At 38.9% G+C, this 13833-nt stretch overlaps 1 protein-coding gene and 1 long non-coding RNA gene across 2 annotated transcripts in view; both read right to left on the bottom strand.

The window, feature by feature from the left end:
• Positions 1 to 1236: 1236 nt before the first annotated feature.
• Positions 1237 to 5058, bottom strand: LOC111868430. Its single transcript, XR_002843510.2, has 2 exons — positions 3998 to 5058; positions 1237 to 2405 (listed from the first exon to the last, which is right to left on the bottom strand). It is a non-coding gene; the product is annotated as an uncharacterized LOC111868430 (long non-coding RNA).
• Positions 5059 to 9666: 4608 nt separating this feature from the next.
• The window catches only part of LOC111868425 (protein MON2 homolog), a 91766-nt gene continuing 87599 nt past the window's right edge, over positions 9667 to 13833 (bottom strand). Inside the window, exon 29 of the mRNA XM_023859040.2 lies at positions 9667 to 12649. Within this exon, the coding sequence (XP_023714808.1) occupies positions 12486 to 12649 (164 nt within the window). The 3' untranslated portion in view covers positions 9667 to 12485. The remainder of the gene's footprint in view (positions 12650 to 13833) is intronic.

Here is a 13833-nt window from a genome sequence, read left to right as displayed (position 1 = left end):
CAGTATATTGGAGTTGATTCGTGTTGCTAACCTTTTGAATTGACAAGATGAACTGAGTCCCATGGTACAAAACATCTGTGCAAATGAGTTCCATTTGATTCTGATTGCTGAATGTGTACAATACCCTGTCCTGTTGAGTGGAAACAGACATGACATTCTCATACAGTTATGATGTTAATTGAGCAGTGGAAGCTAATGATTAGTAGAGTGTGGTCACTGAAATGGATCGACAGCTTATACACATAATTCAGCAGCGTTGTATGTTTTTTCTGTATGTTATCTGTGGTCTTCTGTCATTACATGTGAGTAGATTTGCTGATCAGTTAGTTTCAGATTGATATATCGCTTGGATTATGTTGAGATAACTATGAGGGTAAGTCAATAAGTAAGTTACAAATGGATATAGAACTTAAACAAATAAGAGTACTGATTTGAAAAATGCTTTTATTTCTCAACATAACCTCCCTGTACATTGAGGCACTTGTCCCATCATTTCACAAGCCCCCTGAAAACCAGCAGCATAAAATTCTTTGGGCTGCTGTTGGAACCAGGCGGTCACCTTAAACTTCTTTTGGCAGGTGACGCACACTTTGTCTCAAGCTGGTATTGGTGAACCCAAGACTCATTGCCTGTGACAATTCGGGCTAGCATATCGTGTCCTTCATCATGGTAGCGATTGAGATGCTGTAATGCTAGACCCATTCTTTGCATTTTGTGTTGTGGGGTCAGCATGCATAGCACCCATCGTGCACAGACTTTGTGAAAACCTAACCTGTCAGGCATTATGAGGTGGGACATGCTGTGTGAACAACCAATAGCAGTGGCTATAGTGTCTATAGTTACCCTCCTGTAGGGAAGTCGCCTCCTGGTTCTGACAGCAGCCCAAAGAATTTTATGCTGGTAGATCATTGATGGTCATGGTGCAAGGACCGGATTATTATGGCCCACCGCTCATACAATTATTCATTCATTCAGGCAGGTTGCCTTTTGGTGGAAGAAGCTTGAAAAAGATGTTGTTGGTTTAGCAGACAAGAAACTCTGTGACTGCAGACTCAGTAAAATATCCAGCTGTGCTGCCACTGGGTTCACTTTAAGCTCCCAGCAGTGCAGAATATTGGGAGACCACACAATTNCAAAGGCCAGATTATGAGAGGGCATGCCTGTTGTATGACACTGTTTAGCTACATGAGCCAAATACAGCAGTAGGGCCCCAAGGGTTCTGCAAAAACAATGCACTACAGTCCCCACACAAATTATTTTATTGCATACACTTTGAAAAGTATGGTATATTCTAATAATCACAATAAATACCCCATACAAACTCATAAATTGATCATTACACCATAACATTTTAGAAACATGTCCTCTGCTTTAAATTTCCATGTCTTGTAAACTCATGTAACTCTTGCTGAAGTAGCATCTGAAAAGTATAGCATAGCCAAATAAGGAAGTTGCTTGACAAGAATTCAAAGAGGAAATGTGACCTGACCAAATATTATGGTTTGCAACACTGTTAAATTGAACTGATGGCATTCAGCTGAATTGCTGACAACCAGTTTCCTAAAATATTATTTTTTTAACAAGTGAAACGGGTACAATACAATAAACAGAGATGAGCTATGTAAATTACTTGTTCATGTCACAGATTTCTTTATTCATTATCAGGCATCACCAGAAATACCTCTAGTGTGGAAGTGGCAGTTTCTGCACAGCATGCTGCATGTGGAAAAGTCTGCAACCCACTTCAGGACTGTGCTGAAAGGCATCAACAAAGGCACGGTAGAGCTGGTATGTGCACAGAGGGTTTGGAAGTTCAAGGAAGTACATCTTGAGTGCAGATGCAACGGAATGTATGTCCTGAAGAGGTTTCTGATATTCACAGACAACTGGCACCAAATGCTCATGAAATTTATGCCTGTAAAAAATTGAAATTAGCATTAGTAACCTTATATATTAACCCTTATCCAGCTATCAGAAGAACCATAAAAATTGCATCCTAATCAGTTTCACTCCCAGCTTCTTTGTAACTGGCAATTAAAGTGTGTTGGTTGACAACCAATTACCTGAAGACGCGAGAGGCACCAAGTCTTGAAATGCTCTGTATGGCAAATACACCTCACATATTGGACAATGCCCAGCACAGGACTGGTGTCAAAAATTGAGCATTGCCACCGATGTTTAGAGAATCACAAGTAATGAATATCTGCTTGCATGTGTAAATTACTAGGTTAATTATAATGAGTCCACAGAGTTTTCAGTTTGGGAGAATCAAAATACAGCTTTCTAAACAATACAGTCAATAACAGATTTTTACCTGAGCTTCTCAATTTTTGATGTAGAACTGGACCACCCTTATATTCCTCCTACAGTCCCACTGAATTGGACGTATTCCATGCATGCTGGCACTACAAACAGAGAATGTCCATATGTTGAGTCTACTGAAACAAAATAACCTTCGATTCACAACATTAATTGATGTGAGGATCTGATCCTGTTTTGTGCAAGAATTAACTCAGTACAGCTTATTTTACAAGACCCATTGCAGTTTTATCTTCACTTCCATCTTCCATTTTCTCAGCGTCAGCCTAGGAATGGAAGTGCAATGTGGATAACCCTCTCTACTGCTGGAATCAGAATCTCAAAGCCTGCATTCAGATGTATTCACTTACACTGCTTCCTTCTACCACAGCTGATCCAGTCTGATCCTACATAACTACACCTATTTGAATGGCCCTCTCCACATAATTTGTATGCTTCTCCAAGTATAATTACAGTACAATTCTTTATTAGAGTCCGTTGCAACACAACAATACAATGGTGAAGGCGAAAATTAGCTTAGCTACATGTTTCGGCTATTAAAGCCATCATCAGGCAAACACATGATTACCATATTCACACACTACTGAACTGCAATTGCGATAGTGAAGCTGGATATGTTGATAATTACTGCATTATAAAATACATTGTATATAAATACAATGAACTATAAACTTATTATAAAAACGAAAGTTATGGCATAAAATAAGGTCAAAAACTCTTCATGTGATATTCCATATCATCAAGTCACTTGTTGCAATTTTGTTATATTCCCGCAGACATAATGGTATATTCTAGACTTTTATACATGCAAAAAACTGCTTGGAGGCCCATGGTATACATGTAGTATAGATTTGACATTAATTGTATAGCCGGTACCTCATCTTACAATGTATTTTTTCGGTTCTGTAGGGAATATAGATTGCAACTAGATAACCACCTATGATTAAACTGTGCTTGCCAGTTCATGTGCCATTCACTGCACCCAACTACTGGATGGATTTCGATCAGACTTGGTATTGTAGGTAAAAGTAAAAAATTAAAGTTATCCCTGTAAGTGGCTGTGGAGACCCATAGGGTTGTGAGACGTTGAGGCTCCCACACTTTCTACACAATCAGCTTACAGAGAGTGGTGAGGTTATCAGCCTTATGCGCCAGCTGCCCTTTACCCCCAGGAAGATTCCTTGTACTCATTTCCACTCATTTCTGTTACAGACTGAGTCAACTTGAGGGCCGTAGTGTTGCTGGAAGGGTTAGGTCAACTGCAAAATCCAATGACATTGGGAATCAAACCCACGATCTTCCAACTTGTAGCATAAAGCTAATTTTGTCCCCCTGCTTAATTAATGAAGAACTTTGCCAAGAAGATACAGGAGTGGAGGTATAGCTTGCATCATTCTTGACCTGAGCACTCCCTGGCTGCTTTACCCACAAAGAAAGAGCCCCCAGTTGTAATGCTCTAAACTTTTATTTATTTATTTTTTTCCCTGTCACAATAGGGCTTAATCTTGTACTCTGGAGGTGCTCAATTCCATGCTTGATTGGGACAGCAGCTATGCTGACTGATGTTTCTCACAGTTTTGCTCAGTCCCTCCAGATGGACAAATACTGGGATAGTACCTCAATTAGGCCAGAACCAGTTCCTTCCAAATCACTTCCATTTCATCATTCATCAACCTACCAAATGGAGCACAATGAAGGAGCAGTAGTAGAAATGTACATGAGAGCCAAAGTGGTAGGGGCTGACAAGAGTAGCTGCACGTGTAATTCATTGGGTAGGTGTAGAAGTTTCTAGCTTGGCTGCAGATAGGTAGATGAAGCTTCTCATAACACTGAAATAAAATGACTGATAACAAAAGCACCTAAAATAAGAGTCACTTGTAATGGACTGTACAACATCAGCATTTTGTTACTTATTTCTCACAATATTTTAACAGTATGGAATATAATCACACACAAAGTGTTTGTATCCCAGTCATCAAAGTCTGTAGGTTTTAGACAACAGATAATTCATCCTGACTTTATTACACTTGAACATAAATTATCATATTCCAATTACTGTACTCCAATAAAAATTTTTACAATAAATTGAAATTAACTTCACTTTACAAGCAAATAACATCCTAATCAAAAAGACATCATTACCTTAAGTGCCTGGCAATATGCTATAAACAGCATTCTTTTGGTACTGAGAGTCATTTTTCTACATAATTTATATATCTGCATAGAGCACCAACTGCCGTACAATACATTCAGCATTGTTTATAGACAATTTTCACTTTTGTACATTATTGCTAATATTACTGCACTGAGACTGCTCATAAAAGTCCTAAGGATGGCGAAGATGAAACCACTCAATGCTTTCCTCTTTCTGCTTGTTGTATTCCCCTCCAGCCCTCTCTGTCCTATGTCATCCACCCCAAAGCACTTATCAGTAGAGGTTATCATGTGATTATCAATACCAACGTTCCACTCAGTAGTATTTTTACATATGTGGAGGGGAATGTAAAGAAGTATGCTGCAGGGGGAAGCATAACAGCTAGGAGAAATTGAGGAGAGTAGTCACATATAAGGCTTCTTTCCCTGACCGTTGTAGAGCTGATGAAACAAGGATTTCAGGTTATACCACTCTACCTCCCCCAACCCTAAAGGAATATACGAGGAGCATTCCGTATATAATGCCTCATATTTTTTAATGAAAACTACAACAGATACAGAAAGTAATAACGCAGTTAAACAGAGCAAGATTTCAGCTACATACAGTTATTTTTCCACATAATCACCACCATTCGTTATGCACATTTGCCAGCGATGAACAAGAGCCTGTATGCTGTGCCAGTAAAAGTCTGCGCCAGCAGAGGCTAGCCACTTTCTTACAGCTACAATGACAGCATCATTGTCTGGAAAATGTTGCCCACGTAGTCCATCTTTCATAGGCCCAAAGAGATGGAAGTCTGAAGGTGCTAAATCGGGGCTATAAAGTGGATGTGGTAGGACAGTCCAGCCAAACTTTGCAATGTACGCGGTGGTCACTGAACTGGTATGGGGTATAGCGTTATCGTGTTGCAAGCAAAAGGTTGTCTGCTTCTTTGGCCTGACTCGGGAAATGCGGGGATTCAGCTTAGTCAGCGTCATCTTGTAGTGTTCAGAATTTACAGTCTCACCAGGCCCAAGGAAATCCAACAAAATCACACCCTGCCTATACCAAAAGATGGTGCACATCACTTTCCCTGCCGATGGCTGTGTCTTGAACTTCTTTTTTCTTGGGGAATCCAGATGTCACCACTCCATGGACTGTCTTTTGGATTCCGGCTCATAGTGGTGACACCATGTCTCATCTCCGGTGACAATGATGTCCAGAAACTTGTCACCTTCAGCCTCAAACTGGTGCAACAGGTCCTGACAGACTTCCATTCGATGAGTTTTGTGGTCCTGTGTAAGCATCCGCGGGACCCACCTCGAACAAACTTTGTGATAATCCAGCTTCCCCAATATAGTTTCCAATGCATTACAGCCGTTATTAAGCCATGCACACAATTCCCTTGCCGTTAACAGCCGATCTGTACAGATGAGCTGATCCAGGTGCTGTTCATTGTGAGGAGTGTCAGTTGAGCAGGGACACCCAGGGCATGGCTTGTCATGCACTTCAATTTCGCCACTGTTGCACTACCCACTGTCAATGGATGTCAATGGGTGCAATTTGTTCGGCAGGGAGAAATTCAATAACACATCTCTGTTTCGTACACACTTCTATATCAGACGCAATTTTGGCAGACTGCTCTGCTGTCGCACGACAAACAAACTAAAAGTACATTGGCGGTAAGGTTCAACCTTTACTACAACACCACCAACATCCAGCTCAGATGTTACATATTAACACAAAAAAATAGGAGGCGTTATATACAGAACGCCCTTCGTATATATAGTATTCAGTAATGAACATTTCTGTTACTTTCCTTTAATTTATAACAGTTACAAAACACGACTACATAATACCTCACTGAAGAAATACATTCACTTAAAAATTCCCATATCTTGAACATAAATTTTCATTCATTAACTAATTATATCTAGGAAATTTTTCATATCTTAAAGTGTAATGAATGCCATTATAATATCAATATTACATGTGATATTACATTAAACAAAACTGACACTTCATAGAAGTGAAATTGTATAAATTAAGTTTAAAGCAGCTATTGTACAAATTAAGAAGAGTGACTTGGTAAAGAAAGAACAGTTGACAATCATGTTCCAACAAGTCTGCAGATGGAAGAACATACAAGATTCATTTTATAAATTTATACCAGTACAGATAGAACAACAACAAAATATACATAGCTTCTTACCACCACCTTTTATTAACCTCAAATAATTCTTTTAAAATGTGCGTCAGAAATTGCAACCTCTCCAAATCATTATCAATATCTAATTATTACAATAAATGTACATGGCAGGCAAACAAGACATTTGCATTCATATATATGTACATAAAAACTGATGCCTCATACCCTTATGAGGTTGAAATGTGTCACACATAATTAAAAGCATAACATAAATATTAAGCAGTCATTACAGTTAATATATTATATGCATTTTCACATTATGTTATAATTTGATGCCATTTATAAAATTATATTGCATAATGTTATATACATTTATGTTACTGGCCAGATGTTTTATTACAACAGTCTTCTAGCTGAAAAGTATACACATGGAATAAAAATCATTTCCTGTTCTACCATCACCATCCTCTGGCACTTCCTTCTTAGGACTTCATGAAATCTATGAATATTTACCTTACTATGGGTTCTATCTCGAATAAACAATAGTTAATTACATTTCCAAAAAACTAACTAACTTACATTATAGAATCGGTATTTTGAGGTATATATATACACTTTTGAAGCTACTGGAAAATGAGAAGTGAATAACAAATACAGTATAAATTGAAAACAAAAAATATTCAAGTCAATGTAAATTAGCAATGTTTAAAGTTTGGTGCCAACAACTGAAATGATTCCATATATATAGTGAAGCAGTAAATTTAATTTGCACACACTGATCATGTCATGAAACTTACAACCTAAAAGTCATATAATTATCTGAAAAAAGCTATCTGTAATACAAAAGAACCTTGTAGATTGTTTTGACAAACCACAACAAAGCATGCCATACACAACAGTGTCATATAATAACTCCAGAATACCCAAGACCAACCTGCTCTCAGAGGACCTACCATCTAAACTGTTGAGCAATTTAAACACACACATGCATTAATGCAACATGAGACCCCTTTATACATAACTAATACAATACTGAAAAGTCATATACTTAGGAAACTCAAGACATACTCTCAAAATGACATCCTCACACCACAATCTTACAATTTACTCTTAATAAGAATGATTTTTGAAGTGGGAAAACAAAATATGAATGTGTACTGTTTTATATATGATAAACATTATCAGTAATTAAGATGTTTCCAGAAACTATCTTGCTTGAGGATCATATAGAAATATTAATCTTGCTTGATGATCATACAGAAATATTTAAGGGATAAAAATATTGAAATACATGGCATGGAGGTTTTTAAAGCCCTTCAAAAACTAAACATTTCAGAAACTTCATATTGTGACATGTTGCGCAATGGAGGACAACCCGTCACCCTGCCAGCAGTGACGTAACATTTTCGGAGCGTTGCCGTTGCTACGGTAATAAGCCTCCCCCGCCTCTCCCACTTCTGACACCAAAATGTCACGTGTTGGGTGTATAACGCGACAAATAACTTCACACCTCACTGGATATAGCGAATTTTATTTTACATTCGCTCTTACAATCACACAAATTACAATCTGACAATTACTGCCATCGGCAGTATCACAAATACTAGACTGCAAATGCTAGACTACAACTGAAAGGTTGACTCCCTGGCTAACTCATAACTTGAGAACTAACTGTGAATAGTCTTCGCTGCTCCTTATTTAGCCTCGTTCCGGACAACACAGAAAACAGCCACGTAATAGGCACCACTGTTGTCTGGCGCCGTGTTGCTAGCAACGCTGTCAGGAGTTGTTTCCTGCTGTGTAGCAACGGCAGCATCCCGTGTTACGTCACCGCGGGGAGAGGCGGGGTGTTGACTGGCTTATTACTGTAGCAACGGCAACGCTCCGAAAGTGTTATGTCACCACTGGCGGGGTGAGGGGTTATCCTCCATTGCGCAACATGTCACAATATTATTAATGTGACTTAATGACCATTCTGACAGTATACAAACAAATTTAGACAACTCTGAGCTTTTGTTCGTGCTTCTTACTTGGCTATACTGTTATCATATACACAGATTACAAAACTATACATAGCAAATTGCACAGAATTCCAACTTCCATCTACGATAAGAAGTTCCATATTATGAACATTTTTCTGATGTAAACCCATTTTATATTATAAGAAAAAGGAACAGAAATAACCACTGACTTTTGTCCCCAGTAAACTTCACACAGCCACATTAATATGAACCATATTTGTTCTAAAAATTTCCATTTTTAGTTACAAAAGTAGTGAACTTGTGTTACTGGAACCTACAAGTTTGCAGAACTAAATATACATTTCTGATACCAAGATAAGACACAGATTAACATAGGGCTGCTAAAATCGAAGCTAGTATAATACATAGTGGAAGCAGAACATGCTTCCTTTTATGACATGACTAAAATAATCTTAATAAAAATCAGGATTTTCCTGTAAATATGAAAATTTTAAAAGTAAATGTAGTTGACTTATTTAGGTATACATTAAAATAATTTTTCTTATGACAATAATGACTTGAGAGAATGACAAGAATTTTTAAAATAAAAAAAATGAAGATACCTTATTATAAAACTAATGTACTATGCATTAAGACAATAAAAGCCAAAGTACCAGTAAAGGGGTCTGTAAGTCATACACATGTATGGAGGTAAAATATGAATAATTCTGTAATGAATTTATGATGTTTATTCATAACTGATATGAAGGGCACTAATACCATGCACCAATGAGCTTGTAAAGTGTAGTGCGGTTTAAATGCTATCACGCTCAGTGAAAATCAATCGGATTCATGGTCATATGTAGGGGTGACTTAAGAGATAGATTTTGGATTAGATTTATTGCACCTTATAGATTCACACAACTCGGAACTACAGGCAATACATTGCTATCGCTATTCTACACACTTTCCAGTTCCCTATTACACGCAAACTACGGTTCTCAGTCTTCACTAGTCATACCCTGGCAATGGATTTATAATCTCACTGTAACTTCAAATTACATATGAAGTCTTCTTTGCACAGTCTAATTCATTTTTTGTCATTATTCAGCAGCTGCCAATTCCAAAGATTTGACTCAATTCAATTCCTCTGCTCCCAAGCTCATATCCTGGCAGGTTGGCATCCTGAAACTTGACTCTTCACTTCCAACTACTGTTCTATACTCGATTACTCTTACTCTTACTCTTGGTTTCATCTTCTGACTGTGTCCTTTTATAAACCCTCGGACCTAGTTACCCTAAGAGAGGAACAGCTAAACAACTCAGACATAGGGCCTATTCTACAGGAAGTAGAAACCGGGCAACGACTGGAGTGGAACGATATCATGGATCAGAGTCCCACATACAAAAGCTACTGGGCTCAGTGGAAATCGCTTGCTGTGTGAAATGGCATACTAGAGCACAACTGGAAATCTGCCAACAGACGATATCAAGAACCCAAGATTCCTCAGAGTAGGGTGAAGGACGTGCTGATCGATCTACACAGTGGACCATCAGGAGGTCACTTGGGGGTCAATAAAACCCTAAATAAGGTTTGGCAGCGGTACTACTGGCTCCTAGCAAGGAGTGACATCAAAAAATGGTGCCAACAGTGCAACACCTGCGCAGCCAGTTTTGGCCCACAGACTAGGAATAGGGGCCAAATGCAACAGTACAATGCCGGGGCCCCATTTAAAAGGATAGTAATTGATGTAGCTGGACCATTCCTGCAGAGCGAACAAGGAAACGGATATCTCCTGATCGTAATGGACTATTTCACAAAATGGCTGGAAGCCTACGCCATCCCCAACCAGGATGCATCGACAATAGCGGAAGCTCTGGTCACCAATTTCTTCTGCCACTTTGGCATACCTCGAGAATTGCATAGTGACCAAGGCCACAACTTCGAGTCTCATCTACTACAATGCCTGGGAGTGAGCAAGATGCACACCACGCCCATTCACCCGCAGTCGGACGGCATGGTGGAATGCTACATTAAGACCATCGAGGAGCATTTACGAAAGGTCGTCGCATCCCGCCAGAGAGACTGGGATGAGAAGTTACCCTCTTTCTCCTAGCTTACAGGGCATCCACTCACGACACTACGGGCTTGACCCCAGCTAACCTAGTGTTCGAACGAGAACTCCGACTGCCCTGCGATCTGCTGTTTGGAGCAACCCCAGACAAGGAACTACCCACAACCGACTATGCGGTAGACTTAGTGGGTCACCTATACGACATCCACAATTATGCCCGGCAACACCTAAAGCTCGCCAGTGACCAGATGAAAACTCTATACGATAAACTAGCCAACTCCACAGGGTTCTACAAGCATGACAGTGTGTCGCTGTACCACCCAGCCTGCAGAAAAGGGAAATCACCGAAACTACAATCCTCGTGGGAAGGCCCTTACAAGGTAATCAACCGAATAAATGACGTGGTATACAGAATCCAGAAGAACCCTAGGTCAAAGATGTTGGTAGTACACCTGGACCAGCTCGCGCCCTACCATGGAGTTGCTCGAGACGAGCACCCTTAAAAATAGGAGGTCGGAGGTACCAAGCAAAAGATAAACACCTGAAGGAAGGGAGGCACCATTCAGCTGTTCGGAGATGAACAACCTTTAAAAGGGAGCAATGTAACATGCTTGGAGAAGATACTTCCCTGGTAACACAACAACAGTGGGCCGTTGGGTAGAGAATGCCGAAACAATGAATGCATTTCTCTGGAGATGAACTACAGAAGATTTGTTGCGGAACAACAGACTGTCAAAACAGCAGGAACAGAACCGTGAGGAATGGTGTCTACTATCCGGTCCGCATAACACCTATATAAGAGTTGGAAGATAGCCGGCGGAGAATGCAGTTGAAGTCTAGCATTTGCTGAGTGAAGTCAAGAAGTGACCACAGCAGAAGGATTGACTGTGACAGTGTAAAGGGTGTATAAGTGTAAAAGAGAAGGAGAATAAATAACCACTGAATCCGAAGGCTACATGAAGTATGTGTCACATGACATACCCAACACGTGACAATACATTATTAATTGTTGTGTTGTGACAGCTTTCAATAAGGAAATATATAATACACAACAGGATGCCTTCACTGAAAATGCTATTACATTATGTTACCTGTACAGCGGTTTCACTGTATGTACCCCTCTCTTTAATTTCTTTTGAGATTGTAAATTTAAAAAATAAAATGATAGTTGGGTTCAAGGTACTAACAACAGTAAATATGAAGATTAAGGTCTTCAGGGTTGTAATGCTATGAAACCATTTTGGAGGATCCTGCTGTATCCAGTTCTACTGTCATTTGAAGTAACAGTTCTGAGAGCATCTCTCAGGATTGTCTTTGAAGACCACATGCTGCTACACCTCTTAAAGTCTCCCAAGTACCAATTTCATACACAACAGATCAAACTCACAAGTTATATTTTTAAACATGGATCAACATCACATGAAGTGACACAACTCAGCAATCAAAGATAGAGAGCTAAAATTCCTCAGTACAAATAAGAAAAATTATGTGACTGTTCTTCAACGCAGGTCTTCAATAGATTTATATTTGATCCTTGCTTTCTTTATACTTGAAATACAATATGAATGTACTAATTGGCAATAACATTAAAGAACACCAGACATGGAAGCAATCAAAATGCAGCTCTTCAATCAGATTCTATTAAAACAGAATATTTTTGTCAGTAGTAGGATTCTGCAAGTTTATTTGCAATAGTTGAAATACAAATCAACATGTTTTGACCGGACACATTTGCAATCACAGCCTCACACACACACACCTTGTGTGAAAACTACAATGCTCTTCTGTGCTTCTGTAAATCAGTTCACTTCATATTATGTTGTTCATTTCTGCTGTATGGCTGAGTGTCACACCCCATTGGGGTATGTGTGTACTACAGGAGGCTGAAGAAGGTCACAATACTGCAGCAGAGCCTCTCTCAGTGAATGTGAAACTTGTGTGGATGCTGTTGCTGTGCAGTCCACCAGATATGGATACAAAGCAATCAGTTGTTCCCATGATGATCTGTCAACTGCACAAATAATATTTTAAAACAACACTGGCATTTATAAATAATGTTAAGTATTAGGTTTATGAGAATATGAAAAGTGCAACATCTGTATTCATCTTGGGATTTATAAATAAAGTAAACAGAGATGTTGCACTTTTCATGATATAACACTAATATCTCAACCCTTTACTCCTGCTAACACAGTAAATGCAACAAAATCAGAATGCCCCTGATACTTCCAAAATACTGAAACCTGATACTAGTGCCAAAAATGCACAATCTCAGAATCACAGAAGTGTTGCAGAGGCATCTACTGCTGCACAACAGCTTGTTAAACATGTTTCCATGGCAATGAATATGGACACAAGTCAGAAAGAGCATTTCCTAATTGGTTCACAATTAGCCAATATAAAGCAGCTTGCCAGAGCCAGCACAAAAGGTGATGACAATGTGCTGCATTAGGGGGAAGCTGTAATTTCAGCAAAGTACCAAGCAAGAGTGATACAACAGATTGTAAAATGACTGTGAATACTTGTAAACTGTGTAATTATTTGTAAAGATGATTCAGTGTCAAATTAATCCAGTTACTAATCCAAACCCTGTCTGTAATCACTAATATGTGGCTATATACATAGATCATACATGTGGCAATGATTTAAACAGTATGCTGTAAAACTGTGAAAAGGGAATTGTAATAAAGTGTATATGGACAATTGCAAGTAATAAACTGCACTAGAACGCAGTAAAATCAAACATAGATCTGATCAAATTTCATGTCAGTGTGGCTACAGAACACACCTTCCACTGATGGTAAGTAGAAAAGACAAGCTGTGTCCCATGTCATCACACTGCACCTTTGCCCAGCCAAGTGCTGAATTACAGTAACCAAACACTGAAGGAAAGTTTGAGCTGAGCATGTTCTCATCTACCGTGCCATATTGACTTCATTCTCAAAAGTCTTTGAAAAAGTTATGTATAATAGACTACTTGAACACTTAAATTCTAACAACATATTAGTCAAAGAGCAATTTGGATTTAGGAAAGACCTAACAACAGAAAAAGCAACCTATGAACTAACTAACGATATTTTAAGTGCTCTCAATGACAGATTAATTGTGGGAGGGATTTTCTGTGATCTAGCAAAAGCTTTCGATTGTGTTAATCATGATATCTTACTATCAAAATTAAATTTCTATGGAATAACT

The sequence above is a fragment of the Cryptotermes secundus genome, unplaced genomic scaffold, assembly GCF_002891405.2.
Source record: "Cryptotermes secundus unplaced genomic scaffold, Csec_1.0 scaffold166, whole genome shotgun sequence".
Taxonomy (NCBI): Eukaryota; Metazoa; Arthropoda; class Insecta; order Blattodea; family Kalotermitidae; genus Cryptotermes; species Cryptotermes secundus.
This window is presented reverse-complemented; position numbering and strand designations above follow the sequence as displayed.